The sequence below is a fragment of the Schistocerca gregaria genome, chromosome 3, assembly GCF_023897955.1.
Source record: "Schistocerca gregaria isolate iqSchGreg1 chromosome 3, iqSchGreg1.2, whole genome shotgun sequence".
Taxonomy (NCBI): Eukaryota; Metazoa; Arthropoda; class Insecta; order Orthoptera; family Acrididae; genus Schistocerca; species Schistocerca gregaria.
The window spans coordinates 652,025,750-652,038,032 of record NC_064922.1 but is presented as its reverse complement, the minus strand read 5'-3'; the positions used below and the strand labels follow the sequence as shown (position 1 = coordinate 652,038,032).

General features: G+C 35.1%; 1 protein-coding gene and 1 long non-coding RNA gene across 7 annotated transcripts in view; one reads left to right on the top strand and one right to left on the bottom strand.

Moving 5' to 3' along the window:
- The window catches only part of LOC126356106 (uncharacterized), a 28,951-nt gene extending 18,580 nt beyond the window's left edge, over positions 1–10,371 (bottom strand). Inside the window, exon 1 of the long non-coding RNA XR_007565591.1 lies at positions 10,227–10,371. This is a non-coding gene — a long non-coding RNA (uncharacterized LOC126356106). The remainder of the gene's footprint in view (positions 1–10,226) is intronic.
- Positions 1–12,283, top strand: part of LOC126356100 (glycerol-3-phosphate acyltransferase 1, mitochondrial) — a 387,533-nt gene that overhangs the window by 213,737 nt on the left and 161,513 nt on the right. For 5 of the 6 annotated variants that reach the window (XM_050006796.1, XM_050006798.1, XM_050006795.1 and 2 more), the window contains one exon: positions 1,816–1,929. In XM_050006796.1, coding sequence (XP_049862753.1) covers positions 1,816–1,929 — 114 coding nt within the window. Of the gene's footprint in view, positions 1–1,815; positions 1,930–10,412; positions 10,564–12,283 lie in introns of those variants that run through there. The other variant, XM_050006799.1, reaches the window with a different exon arrangement.

The window sequence follows — 12,283 nt, the reverse complement described above, 5'->3', positions numbered from 1 at the left end:
ATCAGATGTGCCTTAACAGGTTTCCAGCCACGATAAAAATCTGAGATGCAAGAATATTGGTAATAAAATGGAAATGTTTCTGATAAAAATTGTTAGTACTCAGTATGTGCATCTGGTGAGCAAAATGTATGAGACAGGCAAAATACCCTCAGACTTCAAGAAGAATATAATAATTCCAATCCCAAAGAAAGCAGGTGTTGACAGATGTGAAAATTACCGAACTATCAATTTAATAAGTCACAGCTACAAAATACTAACGCGAATTCTTTACAGACGAATGGAAAAAATAGTAGAAGCCGACCTCGGGGAAGATCAGTTTGGATTCTGTATAAATGTTGGAACACGTGAGGCAATACTGTCCCTATGACTTATCTTAGAAGCTAGATTAAGGAAGGGCAAACCTATGTTTCTAGCATTTGTAGACTTAGAGAAAGATTTTGACAATGTTGATTGGAATATTCTCTTTCAAATTCTGGAGGTAGCAGGGGTAAAATACAGGGAGCGAAAGGCTATTTACAATTTGTACAGAAACCAGATGGCAGTTATAAGAGTCGAGGGACATGAAAGGGAAGCAGTGGTTGGGAAGGGAGTGAGATAGGGTTGCAGTCTCTCCCCGATGTTATTCAATCTGTATATTGAGCAAGCAGTAAAGGAAACAAAAGAAAAATTCGAAGTGGTATTAAAATCCATGGAGAAGAAATAAAAACTTCGAAGTTCGCCAGTGACATTGTAATTCTATCAGAGACAGCAAAGGACTTGGAAGAGCAGTTAAATGGAATGGACAGTGTCTTGAAAGGAGGATATAAAATGAACATCAACAAAAGCAAAATGAGGATCATGGAATGTAGTCGAATTAAGTCGGGTGATGCTGAGCAAATTAGATTAGGAAATGAGACACTTAAAGTAGTAAAGGAGTTTTGCTATTTGGGGAGGAAAATAACTGATGATGTTCGAAGTAGAGAAGATATAAAATGTAGACTGGCAATGGCAAGGAAAGCGTTTCTGAAGAAAAGAAATTTGTTAACATCGAGTATAGATTTAAGTGTCAGGAAGTCATTTCTGAAAGTGAAATTATTATTATTATTATTAATTATTATTATTATTATTATTATTATTATTATTAGTATCGTCATCATGATCATAAGCACTACTATGTTAGTATACACCTCCAAGAACTATATTTATCCTAAGTGTATTATTATTATTATTATTATTAGTATTATTATTATTATTACTGCATTCTAAGTTAGTACTGCAATCAAGTACTGCAAGATGATTGCATACGTAAGTATGATGTCTGTGGAAGTCATCAGTTTGATGACTGTATGAAAAAAAAAATGCAAATATATATATTTAACAGTCTGGGTTTAACCTTGGCTGTAAGTGGTTCAAGCAAACATAAATCCAAATTTTAAAAGTAAATTAAAGAACAGTGGTGTGAATAAATCAGTACATATCTCGTTTAGTTATTTTTCTCTTCTGCATGCCTATCTGTCACCATTACCTCTTGCGAACGCGCGCGCGCGCGCGCGCGCTGCGCGCTGTGTGTGTGTGTGTGTGTGTGTGTGTGTGTGTGTGTGTGCACATCTGTCTCTCTCCTCTCTCTCTCTCTCTCTCTCTCACACACACACACACACACACACACACACACACACACACACACAGAGAGAGAGAGAGAGAGAGAGAGAGAGAGAGAGAGAGAGAGAGAGAGAGAGAGAGAGAGAGAGTGCGAGCATGCAGTTTACAATTTATTCCTGGATTTATGAAGTTCTAGATCTTTGTAACATACACTTTGGTGTTTGTTTTGTTTTACAGACCCTGAATAGAAAACAGTTTCTTATTAAGGAAGTCCCATGGGACATCCAGCTGAGCTGTAAAGGAAGACCATTCATGGGTCTGTGTTGCAGTACATGTACACCGACCAGTCAGGTATGAAAATATGTTTATTGGGTGTTCATTGGTTGCTCTTATAATCATTCTAAACTAGGAGAGTAAGACAGATACATAATTGCTTTGGAAATATTTGTGTGCTTAATATTGTATTCATGATTTTTTTTGTAGATATTGTAAGTAATCTGAATTGAGTGTATGTTATTAGTAAAAAGCAACTTATTTTAGTAAAAACGATAACCATATTATTGAATGGATGGCATGAATACAACATCAAATGGAAAACAATGCTTTGTAGAAATTATTATATTTGAAGAGATAACTAAAAACTAGTGCAGAAATATTGCAGTCAAACTTCACAATTATAAAATCTTCAAATTGAAGCTACAAACTGCTACTAAGAATCTGTTTGAGTGATCTGTGTGTAGTTAAGTTTAGAAAATACTTTGTCATTGCTGTAGACGCCATGAGGAATTAAGAAAATGAGCCAGGCATTCACTGAAAGTGACTCAAGTACATGAAAAATTAAGTATTAACATAGAGTAAATGAGGTATCATCAAAAGAAAAGAAGAAGAAGAAGAAGAAGAAGAAGAAAATCTGTAGTAACAATCTGCCATACAAACGGTAAAAACTGAATAGGGAAAGATCAAGAGAGTTCGTTAGCTCAAATATTTGGGCGAAACCATTTATGAAACTGGCCTGGAAAAGATTGGTTGCAATATTCTTCATCACAAAATGCAAATGGTTTTTAGGTTTACAAAATACATCTGTAAAAAAATACACCAGAGACATTACAACTGTGTCTTGAAACTAGTGTGTCTTTATGGGGGTGAAACACTCATTTTAAAGAGAAAGAGGGACACTGAAGAAATCCTAAAGAGCTACCGAAAAGAAAACCGGAAAATTTAAGGTTGAGATTATATTGAAGAAGTACATACAGACTAAAAGCAAATAAAGAAATTGAAAATTATACCAATATTTTTCAGATATGAAAAAAATGCAGTGTAAAGTTCTGAGGGTGTATTAAAAGAATTAAACCAACCAGATTAACTAGACACATTGTGAAATCCTGCAAAAGTCACAGTAAAGCTAAAGTTGGGACAGAAAAATGGATTAATGCAGCAAAAGGACAACTGGAGGAAGCAGTAATAATATGACTTGATATACCACATAGAAAATTTTTAAGCAAGGAATTCACAACTGGACAGAAGTCCTGTCTGAAAACCCCAAGGTGACTGGAACAACTTGGTCTGATGAGCCCATTTTGATGATGATAACAATAAAGGGAGACATGAAGTGTCCAGAATTTAATTTCACAAAGCACACTTTGCAGTTTAATTCCTTCAGTAAGCACAACTGCTATTGTAGTTTATAAGTAATTGAAAAAAAATGTTTCTTAACATTCAAAAGCATTGGTTACTTCTTCAGTTAGAGAAAACTGGAAAAAGCTGGGTAAGAGGAAAAGGGCGACAGTCATTCAGAATCTGAATTAAGAGAGGCCTGTGAGGTATAATGAGTAAGGGAAATGAAGATAACGGAAAAGGTATCAGGACTGGAATGTCAAATGTAGAAGACAATTGGCTCAAAGATAAATTGCAATAAGAAGTAAAGATACAAGCAGAAGAATAAAGGCAAACAGGAGAAAAGGCAATGAAATTTTGTAATGAAACCAATAGCATATAATGGTAAGGATGTGACTAAGGTGGGTAGAAATATCGGGAATAAAAGGAAAATAAAGCAGAAAGAAAATAAAAAATACGAATGGGAAGGGTGGAAGCCTGAGGTGAGTGAATTCAGAAGGGAGATACAATGAAAGAATATGTTGGAGGGCTAGTGCACATCTCCAGTCTTTAGCAGAACTGGCATTAAGCAAGACAACCAGTTGGCTCATGTGATTTAACAGGCAGTCAGGTTCCTTGAGGTATTCTGCTGCCTAGTATATTAAATGTAATTGATGAAAGTGAATACAAAAAAAAAATCAGCAAAGGAAGCACCAGAAAACCAATACAGGAGTCTGAAGATGAGAATGACAGGAAGTGTAGTGTGTAAAAGCAAGCATGGCTAGAGGAGAAATGCAAAGCAAGGCATGACTATGAGAATTTTAAATGACACCTAAAGAAAAATTAAAGAAACCTGTAGTGAAGAGAAAAGCAGTTAAGCAAATATCAAGAGCTAAGATGCAAGTCCATTACTTTAAAAAATTAGAAGGCTGCGATACTCAAGTAATTTATAGGAGGACTGTGTAAAAGAAATAAACTTGAAGCTAATTCTATGGAAAGGGAAGAGGAAGTTGATGAAGATAAGGAGGGAGATATTGCAAGAATAATTTGACAGGGCACTGAAAGACCTATAAGTGAAACAATACCCTTGGAGTAGACGACTTTATCTCAAGTTTATTGAGATCCTAGGGAGAGCCGGCTACGTCTAAACTATGGCACTTCATGTGTAAGATGTGTGAACAGGGGAAATGTGCTCAGGTTTCAAGAAGACTGTAATAATTCCAATTCCAAATAAGGAGATCATTGACAGATGTGAATATGATAAAACTATTAGTTTAATAAGTCATGGTTGCAAAATATTGATGCAGTTGATTTACAGAAGAATGGGAAAACCTGGAGAAGTCAACCTCAAGGAAGATCAGTCAGTGTTCCGGGGAAATTCAGGAACACACAAGGCAATACTGACCCTACGATTTTTCACAGAAGATAACTTTGAAAACTGCAAATCTACACTTATATCATTTGTAGACCCAAAGACAGCTCTGACTATGTTGACTGATATGCACTCTTTGAAATTATGAAGGTAATAGGCATAAAATACGAGTGGAAGGTTATCTACAACTTTTACAGAAACCAGACTGCACTCATAAGAATCAAAGTACATAAAATAGCTAATAATTGAGAAGGGAGTGAGACAGTTCTAGCCTATACCATATGATATTCAGTCCAAATGTTGAACAACCAGTAAAGAAAATCAAAGTAATTAAGACGTTTTATTATAATTTCCACAATTGGAATTTCAACTTCAGCTTAATTTGGAAGTGTTTAAATGGCAGCCAGTAATAAACATGTCAATTATCAATCCAACAACAGAAAATCGAGGATGGAATGCAACACTGTTATGAGAAGTTGCCACTCACAATATAGTGGAGATTCTGAGTTGCAGATAGGCAAAACAAAAAGACTCTCACAATTATAGATCTCGGCCATTAAGGTCAATAACAGACATACATACATACATACATACATACATACATGCACACATGCACACGGTCACGCGCGGGCCCACACACACACACACACACACACACACACACACACACACACACACACACACACACACACACACAGCTCACATACACGAATGCAGTCTCAGCCAACTGAAACCACACTGCCAGATGTTTTACGATTGTACTATTAAACTCATATTCATCTTTGGAATTTGTGATGTATGTTGCTGATTGCAGCTTAATCACTTAAAAATGACTAAATTAATATCACACTTGATGTTGAACATAACATCATTTAAAAAATTCAGTAAGGCTGTAATCCCAATACAAACACAATTGTTTGTCCTGAGAAGAAAAGTAAAATGAGAGTAACGGAATGCAGTCAAATTAAATCAGTTAATACTGAAGAAATTATATTAGGAAATGAGATATTGAAAGTATTAGACAAGGTTTTTCTCCCCCCTCAAAATACCGGATGATGAAAGAAGTAGTGAAGATATGCAATAGACTGGCAGTAGCATGAAAAGTTTTCTGGAAAAAAAGAATAAAAAGAAATATGTTAACAAGCAATGTAAATTTAAGTATTAGCAAGTATCTGGAATTATTTATCTAGAATGTAGCCTTGTACAAGATTAAAACTTATTTTTTGATATACATTAATGACTTGCTTCAAATGTAACAAATAATTCTAAAACTGTTTAACTTGAAGGTGGTGATAAAAGCAACAGATTCATGATTACAATAAAACACAGTATATCAAGTTTCTTTAATTCGTTGTGTGCCAAAATCCATCTTCCCCACAAAGAAGACACCAAATTTCTGAGACTGATGGAAATACAAAAAGCTCTCACAGAAGGCCCATATTAACGAGATACAGCAGAAACCTAAGTGATTAAAATTGTCAGTGTAAGTGATGTGTACAACTTGAACGAGTTCATATTTTTCGTGGGGGCAGGGAGCAACAACAGATGGTCAGAATATGTAGTATGTAGCACGGAGTCTCACTTGCACATTATTGTTTGTTGATGAACAGTTTTGGATGGCAACATCCACTATAAAGCTTAAAATACGAGTATAGCTACCACTTCCATCACAGAGCAATCCATCATAGAGAAATGATAGCTTCAGAACATTACACTGCACCGTGGAGTGAAATATTAGTTCTGGAAACAGTGCATCTGCTATGTCCTTCTTCTGGGGTAATTATTTTAGCATAGTATGCAGAAGAGTTTCTTGGGAGCTGGAACATAGGAGTGGTGAAGCTTCAAGTCGATTGAAACTGTAGGCATGCCTAGAGACATGCGTGGATGCCTAAGTCAGTAACAGCTTTGCCTATAAAAGGAATAGGTGTAGACTAACATCATGGTCCAGCGAAGAAGTTTTATGATATTGACTAGCTATTAACAGAAGCTCATTTCTATGCCACAGGGATTATAAATTTCACATTTGTTTTGGATCTAAGTTGCCTTAGTAGCAGTATTAAACATTTAATTCTAAAGTATATTATACACTCTATAACTGCAAATCACTATATAAGTAGCACTGAATAGGATCTCTTAGTCATTTCTATATTCCAGGTGATATTTTTAATATGCAGATTGCATCATAAATGATCTGCGGGTGTGAAGTTTTTATACTGACCCTCAAAGATCAACTAGTGAACATGTGTGTGTGTGATATATAAAATAGAAAGAAACTTCCACATGGGAAAAATATATTAAAAACAAAGATTCCAAGACTTACCAAGTGGGAAAGCGCCGGTAGATAGGCACAATAAATAAAACACACACACAGAATTTCTAGCTTTCGCAACCGACGGTTGCTTCTTCAGGAAAGAAGGAAGGAGAGGGAAAGACGAAAGGATGTGGGTTTTAAGGGAGAGGGTAAGGAGTCATTCCAATCCCGGGAGCGGAAAGACTTACCTTAGGGGGAAAAAAGGACAGGTGTACACTCGCGCACACACACACATATCCATCCGCACATACACAGACACAAGCAGACATTTGTAAAGTCTGTGTATGTGCGGATGGATATGTGTGTGTGTGTGTGTGTGTGTGTGTGTGTGTGTGTGTGTGTGTGTGTGTGTGCGTGCGCGAGTGTACACCTGTCCTTTTCCCTCCCTAAGGTAAGTCTTTCCGCTTCCGGGATTGGAATGACTCCTTACCCTCTCCCTTAAAACCCACATCCTTTCGTCTTTCCCTCTCCTTTCCTCTTTCCTGAAGAAGCAATCGTTGGTTGTGAAAGCTAGAAATTCTGTGTGTGTGTGTGTGTGTTTGTGTGTTTTATTTATTGTGCCTGTCTACCGGCGCTTTCCCGCTTGGTAAGTCTTATAATCTTTGTTTTTAACAGTTCTTCAAAATCTTTTAAAACTTGTCGTAGTTTTTTCCAACCTTACAATACCAAAGATGCTGATTTTTAAGTCCAAACTGTTCTTGTTCAGTGTTTGCTAAATCTATCATCAATGGGCGATGGTGATTCCAGCATTTATTCACAACAGCTTAGCTTTTGTTTTTGAATTACACTTGACAACGTGATTTGGATTGCTTATGACATTTTAAAGTATGGTAAAAGTGGGATGTTCTGATAGATTTAGACAGACACTGAGGATAATGGTAGGGGGGGGGGGTTCAGTGCTATTGTGCCATCAACACATAGACTAGGCCATTAGAAATACACAGTGACTTGTTTTAGTGGATAGCAAGGTGAAGCTTCAATAGTTTGAAAGTTTGTAATGTATGTACAGTGTGTCTTGGTGGTTGTAGGAGTAAGTGTTAAAAGTACAAATCAATCCCCACTCAGCCTTTCCAGTTCTCAACTCTGGGGAGGGTGATAGCACACCATCTCCAAAATAAGCAAGCTTAGCTATACACTGTAATCTTTAAACTAATCTTCATTTTGGGGACAGATCTACTTAATGTGATTTACATCATTAAATTGTCTAGGAACAATATGTCTCTACAAAATATCACTCTAGGAAGTCGTTCTCTCTTCCAACCCAGTCTTTCAGTGCTAATTCATAAAATCAGGAAACTGTCCAAATCAACTGGCTATTCTACTTTCGTGTTTCTACTTTTTTATTTTAGTGTTTGTTTTCTTACTGTTCAGCTTCTTGTTTGTACCTCCTGAAAACCTGATGCTGTTGTACAATTTTGTTGATTTTGGCCATGTCTTCTATTTATGCTTTTAATAACTGAATCTGTGATCATTTATGCCTGAAATCTGATATCTGTATGCGTTTATTATTGCGTAATCTCTGAATGACAGCAACAGGTTCAAAGTTTCATTTATACGGCCATCTTCCAGAACCACTAATTGAGGAAATGTTATGTATGTGTAGTTACTACTTTTTTCTCTTTATATGTAGCATTTTACTTTCATGTGTGAAGTTAAATAATTGGGAAGGGATATTAGCAGACTGACGCTTTTGATTTGGGGAATGAAGTGTGCTTTTGCCATTCAATAAGATGCTGACCCTTGAAAGGTCTAGCTCCATGTTGAGCCTGCATTTGGCACATATTTTTAATGTATCGCTGCTTGTATTACATTTCACTTTGTAAACCATTTTGCTTGATATTCTATGACTCATATTGAAGACAACTTTTTCAAGTATAATATTGCTTTTTGGTCTGAATTAACACTTCATAGCATAATTCATCAATTCCTCATAACTATAGTAGTGTAGTTCTGCAGTCTGCTTTAACATGTGCTTTCTAGGGAAATTTCACACTCATGGTCTGAACTGTGCATTCCTAAGGCACTACATGTATCATTTATTATGAGCTGGTAAGCAAAGGTATTCATTCTGGTTGCATATTGTTATGAATTGTCTTTCCGCTTCAATTTCACCTCTTAAGTGTCTCTTTTACTTGCTGCTTCTACTAGCCAAGTTTAGTTGGGATAGTAGCTTTGTCCATTCAAGGTTTTCTTGCTTCATTTAGCTCTGCAAATATTTCTTTGTGAAAGTTCAGTGTAGTTAGTTTCTTTGCATGCCTGGTACAAATCTTCAACAAGAATGAAACCAGAGGAACTCACTTGCTACTTCAGTCTTTGTTTACATTATTGACCTGGATATTCTTCAAATTCTTGCACGAATTGCCCACAAGAAATCCATATATCAACATCCGTAGCTCTCTCGTCTGTCATGGTCCCATAAGAGAAATGTCGAGTTTTGTGCAGCTTCTTAAAGAAATGTCCCTCCAAACAAGCAATCTGCATTTCTGTCAGTTTAGATTTAATTAAGTGAATGGCAGTGCCCCTCTTGTTGTAAACCAATTGAGAGTTACAGCTCCCCACCGAAAACAGAGCACAACTACAAAGAGAACTGAGAGAACTGACTGCTAACAGTCTTTGTATCAGTTTGCCTCTGCTTCAGCTCACCGTACACCGGCGTCTTTACAACACTTTGTAGATGCTACTTGTATCGTTACTTTCCTGGCAAGTAGAGCGTCATCGTGAAGGTATATAATTGTATAATGGCAAAGAAGTCATACTATCTGCTTCTTTGAGAACCCGCACAGAAGTTTTGATCAGCAATAGTTGACATTAGAGACTTGCATTGTAATAGTTATTTTCTGTACATCTATTCATTTTACTCCTTGTAATTTTTTTGTTTTTTAATTATTATTATTATTATTATTATTATTATTATTATTATTATTATTATTATTATTATTATTATTATTTTATGGAAGCTCATGGCCATATTAGTACTATTGGATTTGCACAATATCAACAGATAGTAATTTAATATTGGACTATCTTTTTTATGGATTGATTCACAGACGCTTTTAAGAAATTAATATTGAAAATTGTATTTTTTGTGTTTTAATAATGATAGGGAAGACTTGTTTGAAATTGTTAGACCAGTAATAAATTTTTGAATGTTTAATCACTGTCAGATAATTGTAACTATAAAATTCAGATAAAAACTTAATATTTTTCAAGTTTCTGTTATTTTTGAAAGGAAATCAGAAGAAAAAATATTGTTTCATAAAAAAGGCTTGTTTGTATTACAATTAGTCATAGATTTATTTTTATGCCCTCCATTGCAAATGACAATACAAAAACCACTGGTTCTTGGTTGATTTGGTTCACATTTACACTCACCAACATTCTGAAGCATGATTAAGAAATATTTGTTTAGAATCTCACAAAAATTTTAGTTACATAAAAGTTATGCCAAGTAAGAGTTTCCCAGTATGAGGAAGCAGTAAGACCTGCAGCATGTTCACACTTGTATGTAAATGTTATAAATTAGCAGTTTGCTGAGATGTGGTGGGGAGAGCAAGCAAAGATCTTCAGTCTCACATCTGGCAGAACAGTTCTATTTTAACAACTCTTGCAAGTCAGCCTATTTTTACTTCTGGACCATGTTTTGTTTCTCTAGCTGTGCAGTGTAGGAATGGCTTGTCTGTGCCGTTGTTTCACTGACCCAACTTACAGGGTAAGTGTAAACTAGTCACAGACCTACAGAAAGGTTCATTAGCTAATTTTCTCCATATATTTCTGTGATATTGAAATAGATGTGTGAAACTGAGTACAACCAATATGTGAAACTGAGTACAACCACAAGCCTCCAGATGTTTTTCTCATGAGAGGATGTGTTTTGGGTTATATGAAACCATGGACAACAAATAAATCTTGATAAATGGACGATCCATAATTGTGCTTTCTGACTTTTTTGATATGCATCAGCTTCACTTTTTTGCTATAATTTTCTATAAATGAATTATTTATTGTGAATCATTTATTGCAGGTGAAGGTTCCAATTTAACAGTTTTGTAGTACATATGCAAATAAATAACATTGGTAACTAACTTTACTGACACACATAGGTTTGGTAAATTCTATTTGAACATCATTATTGCTGAAAATAGTATTAGCAAGTAGTTTAGTGTGCTACAAGTATTTCTGTCACTGTTTCATGAATTCTTTGTTTTGTATAGTGTCTGGTTGGAGCATCGCATTTTAGAAAATTATGTAAATCATTTATGTCCCTTAAGATATATTTTTCTTTTCTTCTTGAAGTTTAAAATTTTAAGTATAAATTTCATTTTTGTGTAATATTGTTTTGGAATGCAATTTATACTGGAGCAGTGCTTATTTTTGAGACTGTATGCCGTGTTTAGAAAGTAATTGAAATCTTCTTGAAGCTTTAAAACTGTTTACATGAATATGCCCTGCATTCAGAAAAGAATTATCATGTATTGTGCATTTTCTGTCTTGTTAAAATATTTATTTATGATTAATGTAGTACTGGTGACAGCTAGGCAAATATTTCTCAATATTCTAAAAAATCTAATCCATTTCCTGCTAATGGTCCTTATATTGTTCCATACTCTTTAAGCTCTTGGCTTTCTTAGAATTATGGTATATGGTGTCTTCAGTTTTAATGGTCCTAATTGATATAGTAGGATGCAACAATTTGCAACAAAAGCATAGAAAGGGAAATTTCTTTTAAATAACAGCAGATTAAAATTATGTATTATTTTCAATAAAATAAAAGCAAATGAAATAGAATATATATTTGTATCACATAAATGCACAAAAAAAAATGATTCAGATTTCATGATAAGTGGTAAGCAACAATTTAATTTCAAAGTAAAATAGATTGTGGTTGCTATTACTTTTTATTCTGTTGTTAACCATACTTGCAGTGACAAACAAAATCTCTTTTTTATGTAGTGCAATTGCATTTAATATTGAGAGAGATCTTCACTCACATAAGATTTCTCATTTTGCATATGAGTTGTGACTCTAATAAAGGTCCTGATCAATGAACTTCATAAATATTCCCCTAGTACACCTCGTCTCATTGAGTAATGCGTCATGAGGGAAAGTATTCAAGGATACAGAGAGTGATGTAGTAAATCATCAGTTGTTGATCTGGTTACACTGTTAGTAAATGTAAATATGCATTTATTGGGTTATTTGTACCCAGTCTGGGCGGTTCCCAGAACAGTAGATCAAAGCAAACAAAATATGTAACAAAACTTTTTAACTTTTGGCATTACAGCTTCATTCTTCTTGAAGGAAAGTGAGACTGAAGGTAAACTCTACTAGGCTGTTAGAGAACATCATGCTTCTCTTCAGATTGTTCTTTGCAATCAATGTTTTAAACCTAGTGCTTGAAACTTCTTGGTCTCCAGATAGGGGGGGGGGGG